Source organism: Bos indicus x Bos taurus, chromosome X, assembly GCF_003369695.1.
Source record: "Bos indicus x Bos taurus breed Angus x Brahman F1 hybrid chromosome X, Bos_hybrid_MaternalHap_v2.0, whole genome shotgun sequence".
In the NCBI taxonomy this organism is placed as follows: domain Eukaryota; kingdom Metazoa; phylum Chordata; class Mammalia; order Artiodactyla; family Bovidae; genus Bos; species Bos indicus x Bos taurus.
The window spans coordinates 126725188-126738707 of NC_040105.1; the positions used below are offsets into that span (position 1 = coordinate 126725188).

The 13520-nt window shown below is 41.5% G+C and overlaps 1 protein-coding gene across 1 annotated transcript; it reads left to right on the plus strand.

Annotated features, from left to right (window-relative positions):
* The first annotated feature begins 634 nt into the window (after positions 1 to 634).
* Positions 635 to 1378, plus strand: LOC113887685. The gene is made up of 2 exons (XM_027534861.1): positions 635 to 818; positions 1008 to 1378. Exons 1-2 carry the CDS (start codon positions 699 to 701, stop codon positions 1293 to 1295), a joined length of 408 nt encoding a protein of 135 aa, XP_027390662.1. The 5' UTR covers positions 635 to 698; the 3' UTR covers positions 1296 to 1378.
* The last annotated feature ends 12142 nt before the right edge of the window (positions 1379 to 13520 follow it).

The window sequence follows — 13520 nt, forward strand, 5'->3', positions numbered from 1 at the left end:
ACACGACTGAGTGAACTGAACTGAACTGATAGATTCTTTTGGATTTTTTATCATTTTGTTTACTTTTTTCCCCCACCTTTGTTGTAGTTGTCAATTTTACTGGTACTAAGAAATCCTATTAAGCTTCTGAGCTTTTTTTTGTTGTTGTTTTCCTTTTTCTTCAGTCACATTTTTTATTGTTGTCATAAACCTCTGCCTTTACTTTGGGTTTTAACTGTTCTGTGGACTTTTCCTCTTTTTTTTTATTTTAATTTACTTAAATATGGTCATATTACCCTGGATGGATTGAAGGTTAAGACATACCAAAAACCCTTGGTAAGGTTGAAGGGTAAGAGAAACCAGAGTGTACTACTGAATACGGTGGTTCTGGGGAAATGTTTGGAGGAGACACTCTCTCCCTGCCATGTAATCCACCAGACTTGACATGGGGAGATGAGGAGGGTGATAGGTCAGTTTCAAGGGCCATTTAAGAGTGTTAAAAATGACCCCTTTCTTCCACCAGAGCAATTTGGCCTTACCCCCCTCCTCCATAAATGTGTCAGGATGGTGCTTTGTGATGTCTAAGCCCTTCAGGGCTACCATTGGCTAGAAGAGAGCCCTGCTGACCAAACAAAGCCTAAGGGTGTGGCCCTTCCTTGTGCCTGGAGGGGCATATATGAACAGATCAGGAAGACTGGTGGAGCACTGGGAGCACCAATATGGAGAGGGAGACCTGGAAATCACAAACACCGACCACTTCTGTAGAACAGCAGACCTCAAACACCAAAGCAGGGAAGAAGAGGATGCCCTCTGAGTACAGGCCTGGAGGTAGTGTGAAGGTGAGATGACCCCACTCAAAATCCTCATCCTCTTCCCCATTAACATTCCCACAAGAGTCTTACCCTGGCCTTATCTGGCACTCCCCTCCTGAGCCTGCAGTCCTTTTCTCAAAGCCCCTGTTCTCATCTATCCCCCACCCTCTCCCCCCAAACCACGGCCCCTCTGTGCTGATTGTATTGTCTTTCCAGAAAGCCAAGAGAATTATGCAAGTGAAAAGATGCCGTCAAGAGAATGTGAGCAGGAGCCGCTTTCTTAAAGGTCTCATTCCTTCAATTAAGTCTAAGAAAGCTAGAGAGCCAGCACTAACCACCTGTCATCTGAATGAGACACAGACAGAAAATCAAACTGAACCAAAGAAAAATCAAGAGACTGTGAAGAAACCCACCATTTCTGGTGATGACCAGGGCAGGCAGAATTTGGGAGTGGTGTCGGAGACCACAGAAATCCCTGCAGAATCTTTAAAGTCTAGCTCATGAGAAATGGCTAGTTACTTAGAGACCAAACTGGCATCAATGTGGTACACTCATGGTTATGAGAAAAATAAAAACCTGTTGTTGAAGATTTGTGTCTGTCTTTGTAAGCTCTCTCATGGTCGGGAGGGAAGAAGGGGAGAGGCAGGGGTGTGAGACAGACAAAGGTGGGGTTCTGTGAGGTTGGGGATTGGACCAGAAGGTCTACAGTTGGCCAGAAATTGAGGTGAGGTCTGAGCACTAAAGACAAATTTCTTCACACTATCTCCTAGGCAAGAGGCTATGTCCTGGGGTTTCTGCATGGGCTTGCGGGGGGTTGGACAGTAGTCATATCACATCATGGTATAGATTGCAGTAACCTATATTAGGTGAAATGTGTCACTGGCCCCTACCCTCAAAGGCAGAAAAATACATCAAACAATCACCTCTAGGCCATGACACAGTGGTGTTTGGTGCATCCTACCCTGTGTGGCTTCCCTGGTGGCTCAGACAGTAAAGAATCTGCCTGCAATGTGGGAGACTTGGGTTCAATCCCTGGGTTGGGAAGATCCCCTGGAGAAGGGAATGGCTACCCACTCCAGTATTCTTGCCTGGGAAATAACACGGACAGAGGAGCCTGGTGGGCTACAGTCCATGGGGTCGCAAAGAGTCGGACACAGCTGAGCAACTAAGCATAACACCCTGTACCATAAGCAGCTAAAGGCCTCCAAATGGACAGAAAAACTCACCCCACTAAAAGTCATGGACAACACATCCAAGAAAAGAATAGTGTTTGGAGGCTACGACCCCACACTGATTGGGTCACTTGTTAAGAATATCTGGGATGGAACAGTTGGCTACCGAGGGTGCGGCAGGGAATGGGAATTGCCTCCTTGGTGCAGGCAGTAAAGGGGAGCCTAGTCTGCAAACACATTTGTAATTAAACTTTTTATTTTTAGATCATTGTAGATTCACATATAGTTGTAGGAAATAATATAGCTAGATCTCATGAACCCTTTAGCCAGTTTTCCACAATGGTAACATCTTCCTTCTCGAACTATAGTACAGTGTCACAACCATGATTTTGTCATTGATACAGTTAAGATACAAAACATTCCCATCATCACGTGAAGCCTCATACTACCATTTTAGAGACATTCACTTCCTTCCTGTTATGAATTGAATGTTTGTGTCCCCCTGAAATTCACATATTGAAACCTTAAATCCCCAGTGTGATGGTATTTGGAGGAAGGACCTTTGGGAGGTAATTGAATTTGAATCAGGTCATGGGGTAAAGACATCATAATGGAATTGTGCCTTTATAAGAAGATGAGGGTAACAAGCTTGTTCAGTCCGCTATGTAAGAATACAGTAAGAAGGCATTTGTCTTCTAACCAAGAAGAGGGCCCTCACCAGGAACCAAATCTGCTGACACCATGAGTTTGAACTTTCCAGCTTTAAGAACTATGAGAAATAAATTTCTGTTAAACCATCCATAAATCAGGGCTTCCTTGGTGGTCCAATGGCTAAGACTCCATGCTCCCAATGCAGAGGACTTTGATTCAATCCCTGGTCAGGGAACTAGAACCCACATGCTGCAATTAAGTGTTCACATGCCACAATTAAAGAACCCTCATGCTACAACAAAGTTTGGAGGTCCCACATGCTGCAAATAAGACCCAGCACAGCTGAATAGATAAATAAATATTAACAACAACAAAAAGAGATAAAGGCAGAAATCAAAAATTTGAAAATAGAAAATTAATGAAAATAAAACCTTGTTGTTTATAAAAATCAATAAAATTGCTAAAGCTCTAGCCAAATGGACTGAGCAAAAGAGAGAAAACATAAATTACCAAAATTTGTAATACAATAGAGGATTATCATTATGGGTACTATGGACATTAAAAGGATGATTAAGTAATAATATGGATAACTCTATGCCCATAAATTTGACAGCTTAGATAAAATGGACAAATTCCCTGAAAGACACAAACTAACAAGAAGTCACAAGAAACAGGTAACCTGAAAAATCATATTCCTTTTTTTTAAAGATGACAAAATGACCTCTAGTTTCTTTTTGGGATTCTATGATTTCTGATTCTGGGTATATTGGACACAATATCAGGAAAATAGCTGCAACCTTTGTTTGTATTCACAATGCGTCCTTTCAAATCAGCCCTTGTCAGTAGCCCTGAGATGTATTGGCCCAATGAGGCTTCACAATCCCATCTGCACGTTCCTGTGGAGACGATCCTTTTATATGTTCCATGTAAGTTGTTACAGAATATTGAGTCGAATTCCCTGCTCTATATAGTAGGTCCTTGTTGTTTATCTATTTTATATACAGTAGTGTGTACAGTAATCCCAAACTCCTAATTTATCTCCCCGCTACCGTGCTATCCCCTTTGGTAACGTAAGTCTGTTTTCTATGTCTGTGAGTCTCTTTTCATTTTGTAAATAAGTTCACAGACTCACAGACATAGGAAACAAACTTAAGCTTGTTTGATTTTTTTTTTTCTATTGAGTTGTATGAACCGTTTGTATATTTTGGAAAATCCCTTGTCATTTGCATCACTTATAAATGTCTTCTCCCATTCTATAGGTTATCTTTTCATTTTGTTTATGGTTTCCTTTGACGTGAAAAAGCTTTTAAGTTTGATTATGTTCCATTTATTTATTTTTTCTTCTATTTATTTTGCCTTGGGAGACTGATCTAAGAAAAAATTGTTACAATTTATGTCTGAGAATGTTTTGCCTACATTTTCTTCTATGAGATTTATGGTGTCATGACTTATATTTAGATCTTTAAGCCATTTTGAGTTTATTTTGATATATGCTGTGAGTGTATGTTCTAACTTAATTGATTTACATGAGACTGTCCACCTTTCCCAGCTCCACTTATTGAAGAGACTATCTTTTCTCCATGGTATATTCTTACCTCCTTTGTTATAGATTAATTGACTGTACGTGTGTGGGTTTATTCTTGGACTCCTTATTCTGTTCCACTGATCTACACATCTGATTTTGCCTGCATATGTCTAACATGTACCATTTGATGAATTTGGGCATATGTATACACACATGATGGGGCCCAGGTGGCTTAGTGATAAAGAATCTGCCTGCCAGTGCAAGAGACACAGAAGACATAGGTTCGATCCTTGGGTCAGGAAGATTCTCTTTGGAGGAGAGCATGGCAACCCACTCCAGTATTCTTGCCTAGAGAATCCCATGGACAGAGGAGCCTGGCAGGCTACTGTCCATGGGGTCACAAAGAGTCAGAGACAACTGAGGGACTGAGCATGCACACACAATCACACCCATGACACCATCACCATAATCAAAATAATAGATATATCCAAAACCTCCCAAAGTTTCCTTGTGTTCCTTCATTATTGTTTTTTAGGTTTTTTTCCTATGTGTGTGGTAAGAACACTTAACATGACATCTACCCTCTTACAATTTTTAGAGTGTACCACACAATATTATTAACTCTAGACACAAGATTGTATAAAAAAAACTATAATATATTTATCTTGAGTAATTGCAACTTTATACTCTTCAAATAAAAATGCCCCATCTCCTCTTCTCCTAGCTCCTGACAGCCACCATTCTACTCGCTGCTTATTTGAGCTTGACTGTTGTAAATATTTCACACAAATGGAACTATGCAGTATTTTACTTCTGTGACTCGCTTATATCACTTAGCATAACATAAAAAAGAGCCATTATTTGCAGTAGCCCCAGATAATGGAACGTCTGGAGAGGGTGTGGAGAAAAGGGAACCCTTTTACACTGTTGGTGGGAATGCAAACTAGTACAGCCACTATGGAGAACAGTGTGGAGATTCCTTAAAAAACTGGAAATAGAACTGCCTTATGATCCAGCAACCCCACTGCTGGGCATACACACTGAGGAAACCAGAAGGGAAAGAGACACGTGTACCCCAATGTTCATTGCAGCACTGTTTATAATAGCCAAGACATGGAAGCAACCTAGATGTCCATCAGCAGATGAATGGATAAGAAAGCTGTGGTACATATACACAATGGAGTATTACTCAGCCATTAAAAAGAATACATTTGAATCAGTTCTAATGAGGTGGATGAAACTGGAGCCTATTATACAGAGTGAAGTAAGCCAGAAGGAAAAACATAAATACAGTATACTAACGCATATATATGGAATTTAGAAAGATGGTAACAATAACCCGGTGTACGAGACAGCAAAAGAGACACTGATGTATAGAACAGTCTTATGGACTCTGTGGGAGAGGGAGAGGGTGGGAAGATTTGGGAGAATGGCAATGAAACATGTAAACTATCATGTAGGAAACGAGTTGCCAGTCCAGGTTCGATGCATGATGCTGGATGCTGGGGGCTGGTGCACTGGGACGGCCCAGAGGGATGGTATGGGGAGGGAGGAGGGAGGAGGGTTCGGGATGGGGAGCACATGTATACCTGTGGCGGATTCATTTTGATATTTGGCAAAACTAATACAATTATGTAAAGTTTAAAAATAAAATAAAATTAGAGAGAAAAAAAAAAAAATTATGTGCGGGAAACATATGCCAAAAACTACAAAATACTTGTGAAAAAATTAAACAAGATTTAAATAAATGGCAACCCACTCCAGTATTCTTGCCTAGAGAATCCCATGGACAGAGGAGCCTGGCAGGCTACTGTCCATGGGGTCACAAAGAGTCAGAGACAACTGAGGGAATTTCATGAATTGGAAAACTCAATATTGTTAAAATGTTAGCTCTTTACAAATTGATATATGGATGCTGTCCCCATAAAAATCACAGGATTTTTGCAGATATCCAAAACTTATTCTAAAATTTATATGGAAAGCTTTTTGGAATAGAATAGAAAAAAATTTGTGAAAAGAGCAAAGTTGGAGGATTCACAATACCTGATTTTAAGACAATACACATTTATAGTAAACAAACCAGTGTGATATTGTTCAGGAGATAGATACACAGAGCAATGACAAAAGATTGTAAAAGTTAAAAACTGACCTGCATGAATACAGCCAGTTGATTTTTGACAAAGCAGCAATGGAAGTTCAGTGGAGAAAGTATAGCTTTTTCAACAAATGGTGCTTGTACAATTGCACCCCTATGTACAAAAATGTTGGTTTACCTCAAATCTATACATAATAGCCCAAAGAACTTTCCTGGTGGTCCAGCGGTTGCCTTTCAGTGAAGGGAGTGCATGTTTGATCCCTGGTGGCTCAAATGGATCATAGTCCTAAGTGAAAACTTTTAAGCTATCGAAGTTCTAGATAAAAACATGAGAAAAAAAATCTGCAGTGACATTAGGCTAGACAAAAGGTTTTCAGATCTAATATCAAAAGCATAATCCATAAAAGAAAAAATAATCAATTGGACTTTATATAAATTAAAATCATTTCCTCCTCAAAAGACAATATAAAAAAGAATGAAAATGTAAGCCACAGATTGGGAGAAAATATTTGTTAATCACATGTCTGACAAAGGACTTGCACCCAGAATTTAGCAAGAACTCTCATAGCTCAAAATAATAGCAAACTATCCAATAAAAATATGGAAACGATTTACACAGACACACCATCAAAGAAGATATATGGATGTATCAAATAAGATATGTGGAAGATATATATAGACAAATATGTACATGAAATGATGTTCAGCATCATTAGTTTGGAAATGCAAATTAAAGCAACAGTGAGAACCACTACACATCTATTGGAATGAATGTCATCCAAAAACATATAAAAAAGAAAAAATATATATTTTTATATATATTATATATATAATATATATAAGCAAGTATTGGTGAGGCTGTAAAACTACTAGAACCTGATACAGTACTAATTTGCAAAATGGTACTGCCACCTTGGAAGACACTTCGGCAGTTTTTTAAGTTAAACATGCACTTCTTATATGACCCAGAAGTCCTACTCCTAGGTATTTACCCAAGTGAAATGAAACCACGATGCACAATACTGGATGCTTGGGGCTGGTGCACTGGGACGACCCAGAGGGATGGTATGGGGAGGGAGGAGGGAGGAGGGTTCAGGATGGGGAACACGTGTATACCTGTGGCGGATTCACGTTGATACATGGCAAAACCAATACAATATTGTAAAGTTAAAAAAAAATAAAAAAGAATAATAAAAAAAAAAACCTGTACATCAATGTTTAGAGTAGCTTTATTCATAATTGTCACACAAAACCTGGAAACACTCAAATACTTCTCAACTAGGGAATGGACAAATAAACTGTGACACATCCATTAAATGGAATACTCAGTTCACTTTAGTTCAGTCGCTCAGTCATGTTCGACTCTCTGCGACCCCACTGACTGCAGCACACCAGGCCTCCCTGTCCATCACCAACTCCCGGAGTTTACTCAAATTCATGTCCATTGAGCTGGTGATGCCATCCAACCATCTCATCCTCTGTCGTCCCCTTCTGCTCCTGCCGTCAATCTTTCCCAGCATCAGGGTCTTTTCAAATGAGTCAGCTCTTTGCATCAGGTGGCCAAAGTACTGGAGTTTCAGCTTCAACATCAGTCCTTCCAATGAACACCCAGAACTGATCACCTTTAGGATGGACTGGTTGGATCTCCTTGCAGTCCAAGGACTCTCAAGAGTCTCCTCCAACACCACAGTTAAAAGCATCAATTCTTCAGTGCTCAGCTTTCTTTATAGTCCAACTCTCACATCCACACATGACTACTGGAAAAACCATAGCCTTGACTAGATGAATCTTTGTTGGCCAAGTAATATCTCTGCTTTTTAATGTGCTGTCTAGGTTGGTCATAACTTTCCTTCCAAGGAGTAAGTGTCTTTTAATTTCATGGCTGCAGTCACCATCTGCAGTGATTTTGGGGCCATAATGCCTTGCCTTTAGTTAACAGGTGATCATTTGAATCGAATATGCATTTCCATTTCAAACAAATCAGTGATAAATATTTGAAAAGACATTTTCTTTAGAGTTAATATTAAGTCTATAGTAACAGGGAAGCTTTCTTGCTTTTTTAAATAAATCTTATTTATTCCAAGAAAAAAATAATAAAGTCAGCCACTGTTTCCACAGTTTCCCCATCTATTTGCCATGAAGTGATAGGACCAGATGCCATGATCTTAGTTTTCTGAATGTTGAGCTTTAAGCCAACTTTTTCACTCTCCTCTTTCACTTTCATCAACAGGCTTTTTAGTTCCTCTTCACTTTCTGCCATAAAGGTGGTGTCATCTGCATATCTGAGGTTATTGATATTTCTCCCAGCAATCTTGATTCCAGCTTGTGCTTCATCCAGCCCAGCTTTTCTCATGATGTACTCTGCATATAAGTTAAATAAGCAGGGTGACAATATACAGCCTTGACATACTCCTTTCCTTATTTGGAACCAGTCTGTTGTTCCATGTCCAGTTCTAAATGGAATATTACTTAGTCATAAAAAGAACAAATGATCGATATGTACAATAACATGAGTGAACTTCAAATGCATTATGCTGGGTTAAAGAAGCCTCTTTGAAAAGGCTACATACTCTGTGACTTCATTTCTATGACATCGTGGAAATGGCAAAATTATGGGGTGGAGAACTGGTCAGTGGTTGCCAGGGGTTATGTGTGTGGGACAGGAACTTTGATTACAAAGAGGTAGCATAGAGAGCTTTCGGGGGGCGGGGATAGTTATGGAACTGTTCTCTGACTTGGTTAGGGTAGTGTGGCATGACTTTGTGTAAATTAGAAAACTTTTAATTATAAACATTATAAACTGAAAAAATCCTTCCAGGTGGTTTCTGGGTAAAAGCCTGTGAAGGAGCAAGGGCAGGTGTGAGTAGGCCAGTTTCTCTAAGAAGTTCTTCCAGTTCTTCAGTGAGAGGCACAGGTAGACTGGGCCAGGTTAGGGACAGAGGAATTGAATCAAGATTTGAGAGCTATAAGGAGATAGAGTAAACACCAATGTATAGTGATTGATTAATCATGTCTCAGTGGGAGTACGCCAAGTCTTGAATGACTCCTAGGTTTCTAGTTTGGTAACCAGTCAGTATTGCCATTTATAAAATAGAGAGCAGAGGAGGAAGGCCAAGGATTGGAAGAAGGATACTATACTTATCTGGAGACATAGCACACAGCAGAACAAGTTCTATCTGTGGATGGATGTCAAGGTAGAGATGGTCAGCTGTGAACTAGAGACCACGATTTGGGAGCCCAGCAGCTTGGAAGTCGTTGTCACATGCATCATGTTCTTGTTTTCATCTGACCCTCTGTTACATTTGACAGTGTGCCTCTGCCTCCTTCTTGCAGCCCTCTGCTCTCTTAACTACTGAGACACTGCACCATCCTGATTCTCTTCACATTTCTGTGCCTTTTTTCCAGTCTTCTTTGTGGATTCCTCTTTGTCCATCAATAACTCCTGAGAACTTACTGTGTGCAATGTGTCATACTATGTGTTAAAGATGCAATAGTAAGAGTGAGCCGGTTTGTGCCCTGAAGAACTATAGGGTCTAGAGAACTCTTCCTTGGCCTGCTCTTTAAATTATAGCATGCCTAGGCTCCTGCCCACCACTCTTCCTGGCATTCAGATACTGTCCTGTTTGAGTCCAGCTAAATAATTTGCCATGTGTACCCCCGGACCTCTTGGTGGTCTTTGGCTAATTGAGCCCTATTTATCCTGAGCATACTTGAACCTATCCTCAAGTGGTGGCCCTGGCTCTGCCATTGAGTGCTTGTGAGACTTCAGTATGCCCCTTGCCCCTCCCTCAGCTTCCAGGCTCTGAAAGTGAAAGCCCCTCAGTCATGTTGGACTCTTTGTGACCCCATGGACTTCTCAGGGCAGAATTCTGATTCCATGGAATTCTCAGGGCAGAATACTGGAGTCGGTAGCCTTTCCCTTCTCCAGGGGATCTTCCCAACCCAGGGATCGAACCCAGGCTTCCCACATTGCAGGTGGACTCTTTACCAGCTGAGCCACAAGGGAAGCCCAAGAACACTGGAGTGGGTAGCCTATCCCTTCTCCAGGGGATCTTTGCAACCCAGGGATCGAACCCAGGTCTCCTGCATTGCAGGCGGATTCTTTACCGTCTGAGCCACAAGGGAAGCCCAGGCCCTATCTGTTCAAAAAGAGGGCAGTGTGTTTTTAGGACAGGCTGTAATTCTGTTTGTTCAGACTCTTCTCCAGACCTTTATTTGGCTTGCTTTCATTCTCAAATTCTTTAAACCTTATACCATCTATTATATCTCAGAGCCTGAAGGGCACTTACAATTCCAAGATGCTAGATTCTCTCCCAGATCCTGGGCCTCTGGCCCAGTATACAGTCATCTCTTGGCCAAAAGGCAGCTCATTCTTTGAGGAAGATATTGGAGTTCCTTCCTTATTATTTTATCAATAAGCACCCCTTGAGCCTCTGATGACTTGAGCCAACCTGAAACATGTCCGCCTTGCTCTGCCCACCTCCTGCCTGCTTTCTACCTATCTCCACCTCTCCAGGAATACAGGTATGCCATCGGGAAGGAGCCCTGCTCATCACTGAGCCTGATACATGTGCTCTCAGCCCCCCGTCCTTGCCAGAAACACCCATCCTGCCTGAGCTGGAACTCTTAGCCACTTAGGCACAGGCACCTTGGGCCGCCTGCTGCTCTGTCCATATGACACCCGGCATATAGGGATGAAAATATTGAACTTTTCTATTCACCAAGTGGTTTGGGCTCCCAACTGTGGACCGTATTATCAGCAGTTCTCAGGGGCCTCTATTAGAAAGTACCTGCAATATAGAAGCAGCCCTCTTCTATATGTTTTTACATCATCCAGTGGAAAGAAGCAAGCTAATGGACACATGAATTCCCCCATCATCAAATTGTGCTTATTTATTTTCCCCCATTAACCACGGACCTCAGAGAAAAGGGTTTCTGAACCTGTGATCTCCTCAGCTTGCAGAAATGTCTCCATCCCCGTTCCTGCAGGGTGTAGCCCCTTGTTTGTAGTCTTGATAGAGCCACAGGCACGAGCAGAGTTGCTAGTCATTTGGGCAACTTGCTGAAGACATAGTATACTCTTATTCCGGGCCCAAGTGAAGACCTCTTTTTGTAACTGGGGTTTAAGTCTCACTGGCCTAGGAAACTGCTCAGTTGTCTTTCACTTTGATTTTTTGGTGCCAGAGAACACACACCATAAAACCCAATAAGTTTCCTTTTCTATCTTCACTGCCAGGCAGCTTCCAGTGAACGCTGGTGTTCCAAGCAAGCGCTGACCTTCTCTATTCATAGTAGGAAACACTCTGCCTTTCTTATTCTTAATGGCCCCACTGGGCACTGTGTGTTGCCTCTAGGTGGCCCCAGAGGATCTTAGATGAATGGGATAAGGCCCGAATAATGAATCTTGAAGCATTCACAGAGCCCTTAGGAATCTAAGTCTCAGTCAAGTACATTCAAAGCTGGCTCAAAAGGAGGTTGTCCCTAGCCTTCATGATCTGGCCTCCATTCACCTTCCAGGCTCACCTTTCTCCAACTGCTCTTCATTCATTTCATGCTGGCCACATACATCTTTTCTTACTTCCTCTATTGCACCAAGCTCAGTCCTGTCTTAGGGCCTTCATTCCTGTTGTTCCATTTGCTCAGTTCACCTCTCACCCTTACTACCTGGCCATTCTGAACCAAATCTTGAGGTGACTCCTACTCCATTCTTTAGATTTTAACTTGTTAAATATGCTTTCATCAGAGAGGTCTTCTCTGACCTTCCCAAACTAGATCAGGCTCCCTCTTTATTACAAAACAGCCTAAACTCTTCCTTCATAGCGCATATCACAATTTGTAATTACTTTGATAATTTTCTGTTCAGTGGATCTCTCCTCTACTAGGCTATAAGGCTCTAGGACATTAGCAACTGTTTTTGATTTTTATTTTCTGCTGTATTTACAATTCAGGAAAAATATCAGTCCTGAAGGTGGATACCCAAGAGCAACTCTTTGGGGTTATCCACCATTATCCAGGCATTCATAGTATTCAGGGCTCTTGCAGTTTCATCTCAGCCAAAAGAAAGATCACTGTGTATGCAGCTCTTTGTAGGAAACGGCCCTCAGCAGGAAATCCCTTTTCTTGTTAAGCAAAGCTATACTGTAACTAACTTTTAAACCAGGTGCCCTCATGCTCTATTCATTTTTGGCGCTAGCACACCTTTCAAACCTTTTCATCACACAATACCTTGCCTAACCTGTTGGTTGTTTCTTTAAAGAAGTAGAAAGGAAGAATGAGTAATTAACAGATGAGCAGATCTCTTCCCCAATTTCCCTTCAGTAACCTCAAGAACAAGCTCTGTGAACAAATTGTGTGAACATGACAACATCTAAAGAAAGATCATGAGGAATTGACAAGTCTTCACGCTATGGAGCGTGGCACTGACTCTGACCCCTTATCCCAGTGATTAGCTGAGATTACTTCCCCTTGTCCCTTTAAAAAATGTCATGGCTGAGCAGAATCTTTGGAGTTGGTTTTGGAGGGACACAGGTCTGCCTTCTCCCCAGACTGCTGGACATCCTGATTAAAAGCAACTTTCTTCTCTACAAATGACTGCCTATGGGGTATTGATTTTCGAGTTGTGAACAGCTGGACCTGAGTTCCATAACACCAGAAAGTCTTTCTCCCTCTGAGCTCTGGCTTGGAGGTCAAACATCTTAGATTCTTCTTCCAGCTCTTCTACTTACTATTTTGGGGATCTTAAATAAGGCTTTTGCCTCCCTGGACCTCAGTTTCCTCCTATGATAAATGGGAAGAGTAATTCTTGTCCTGCTTACCTCATAGTACTGGGATGACTATTAAGTGATATGAGATATCCTATGGCTCTTTAAAAATAATGATACAGTTGTACATAAAGTTGGCTATTGCTATTAAGTTTTCACCCCAATTGTTACTGTTATTGCCATCAAAGATTTCCTCAGAGCTCAACATCAAGCCTTGAGCAATGCTTTTGGACCCTGGAGAGAGTTGGCTGCTTCCTGTGCAGCCAAAGGAGGTGCTTATTAGAGAAAGCACATGGACCAATCTGACTCAGCCTTCTGGAGTAGGTCATGCTGTTTTTCTTTCCTGAAAGTGAAGTCGCTCAGTCGTGTCCGACTCTTTGCGACCCTGTGGACTGTAGCCTACCAGGATCCTCTGTCCATGGGATTCTCCAGGCAAGGATACAGGAGTGGGTTGCCATTTCCTTCTCCAAAAGTGAAATTGAAGTCGCTCAGTCATGTCCAACTCATTTCTTTCCTGAAATACTA

Bases quoted from the DNA above. Each gene is read 5' to 3' on its own strand.
- LOC113887685 (XM_027534861.1), top strand. From the start codon at position 699: ATGGAGAGGGAGACCTGGAAATCACAAACACCGACCACTTCTGTAGAA. The intron at 819-1,007 runs GTGAGATGACCC...TTGTCTTTCCAG, and splicing joins GGCCTGGAGGTAGTGTGAAG to AAAGCCAAGAGAATTATGCA.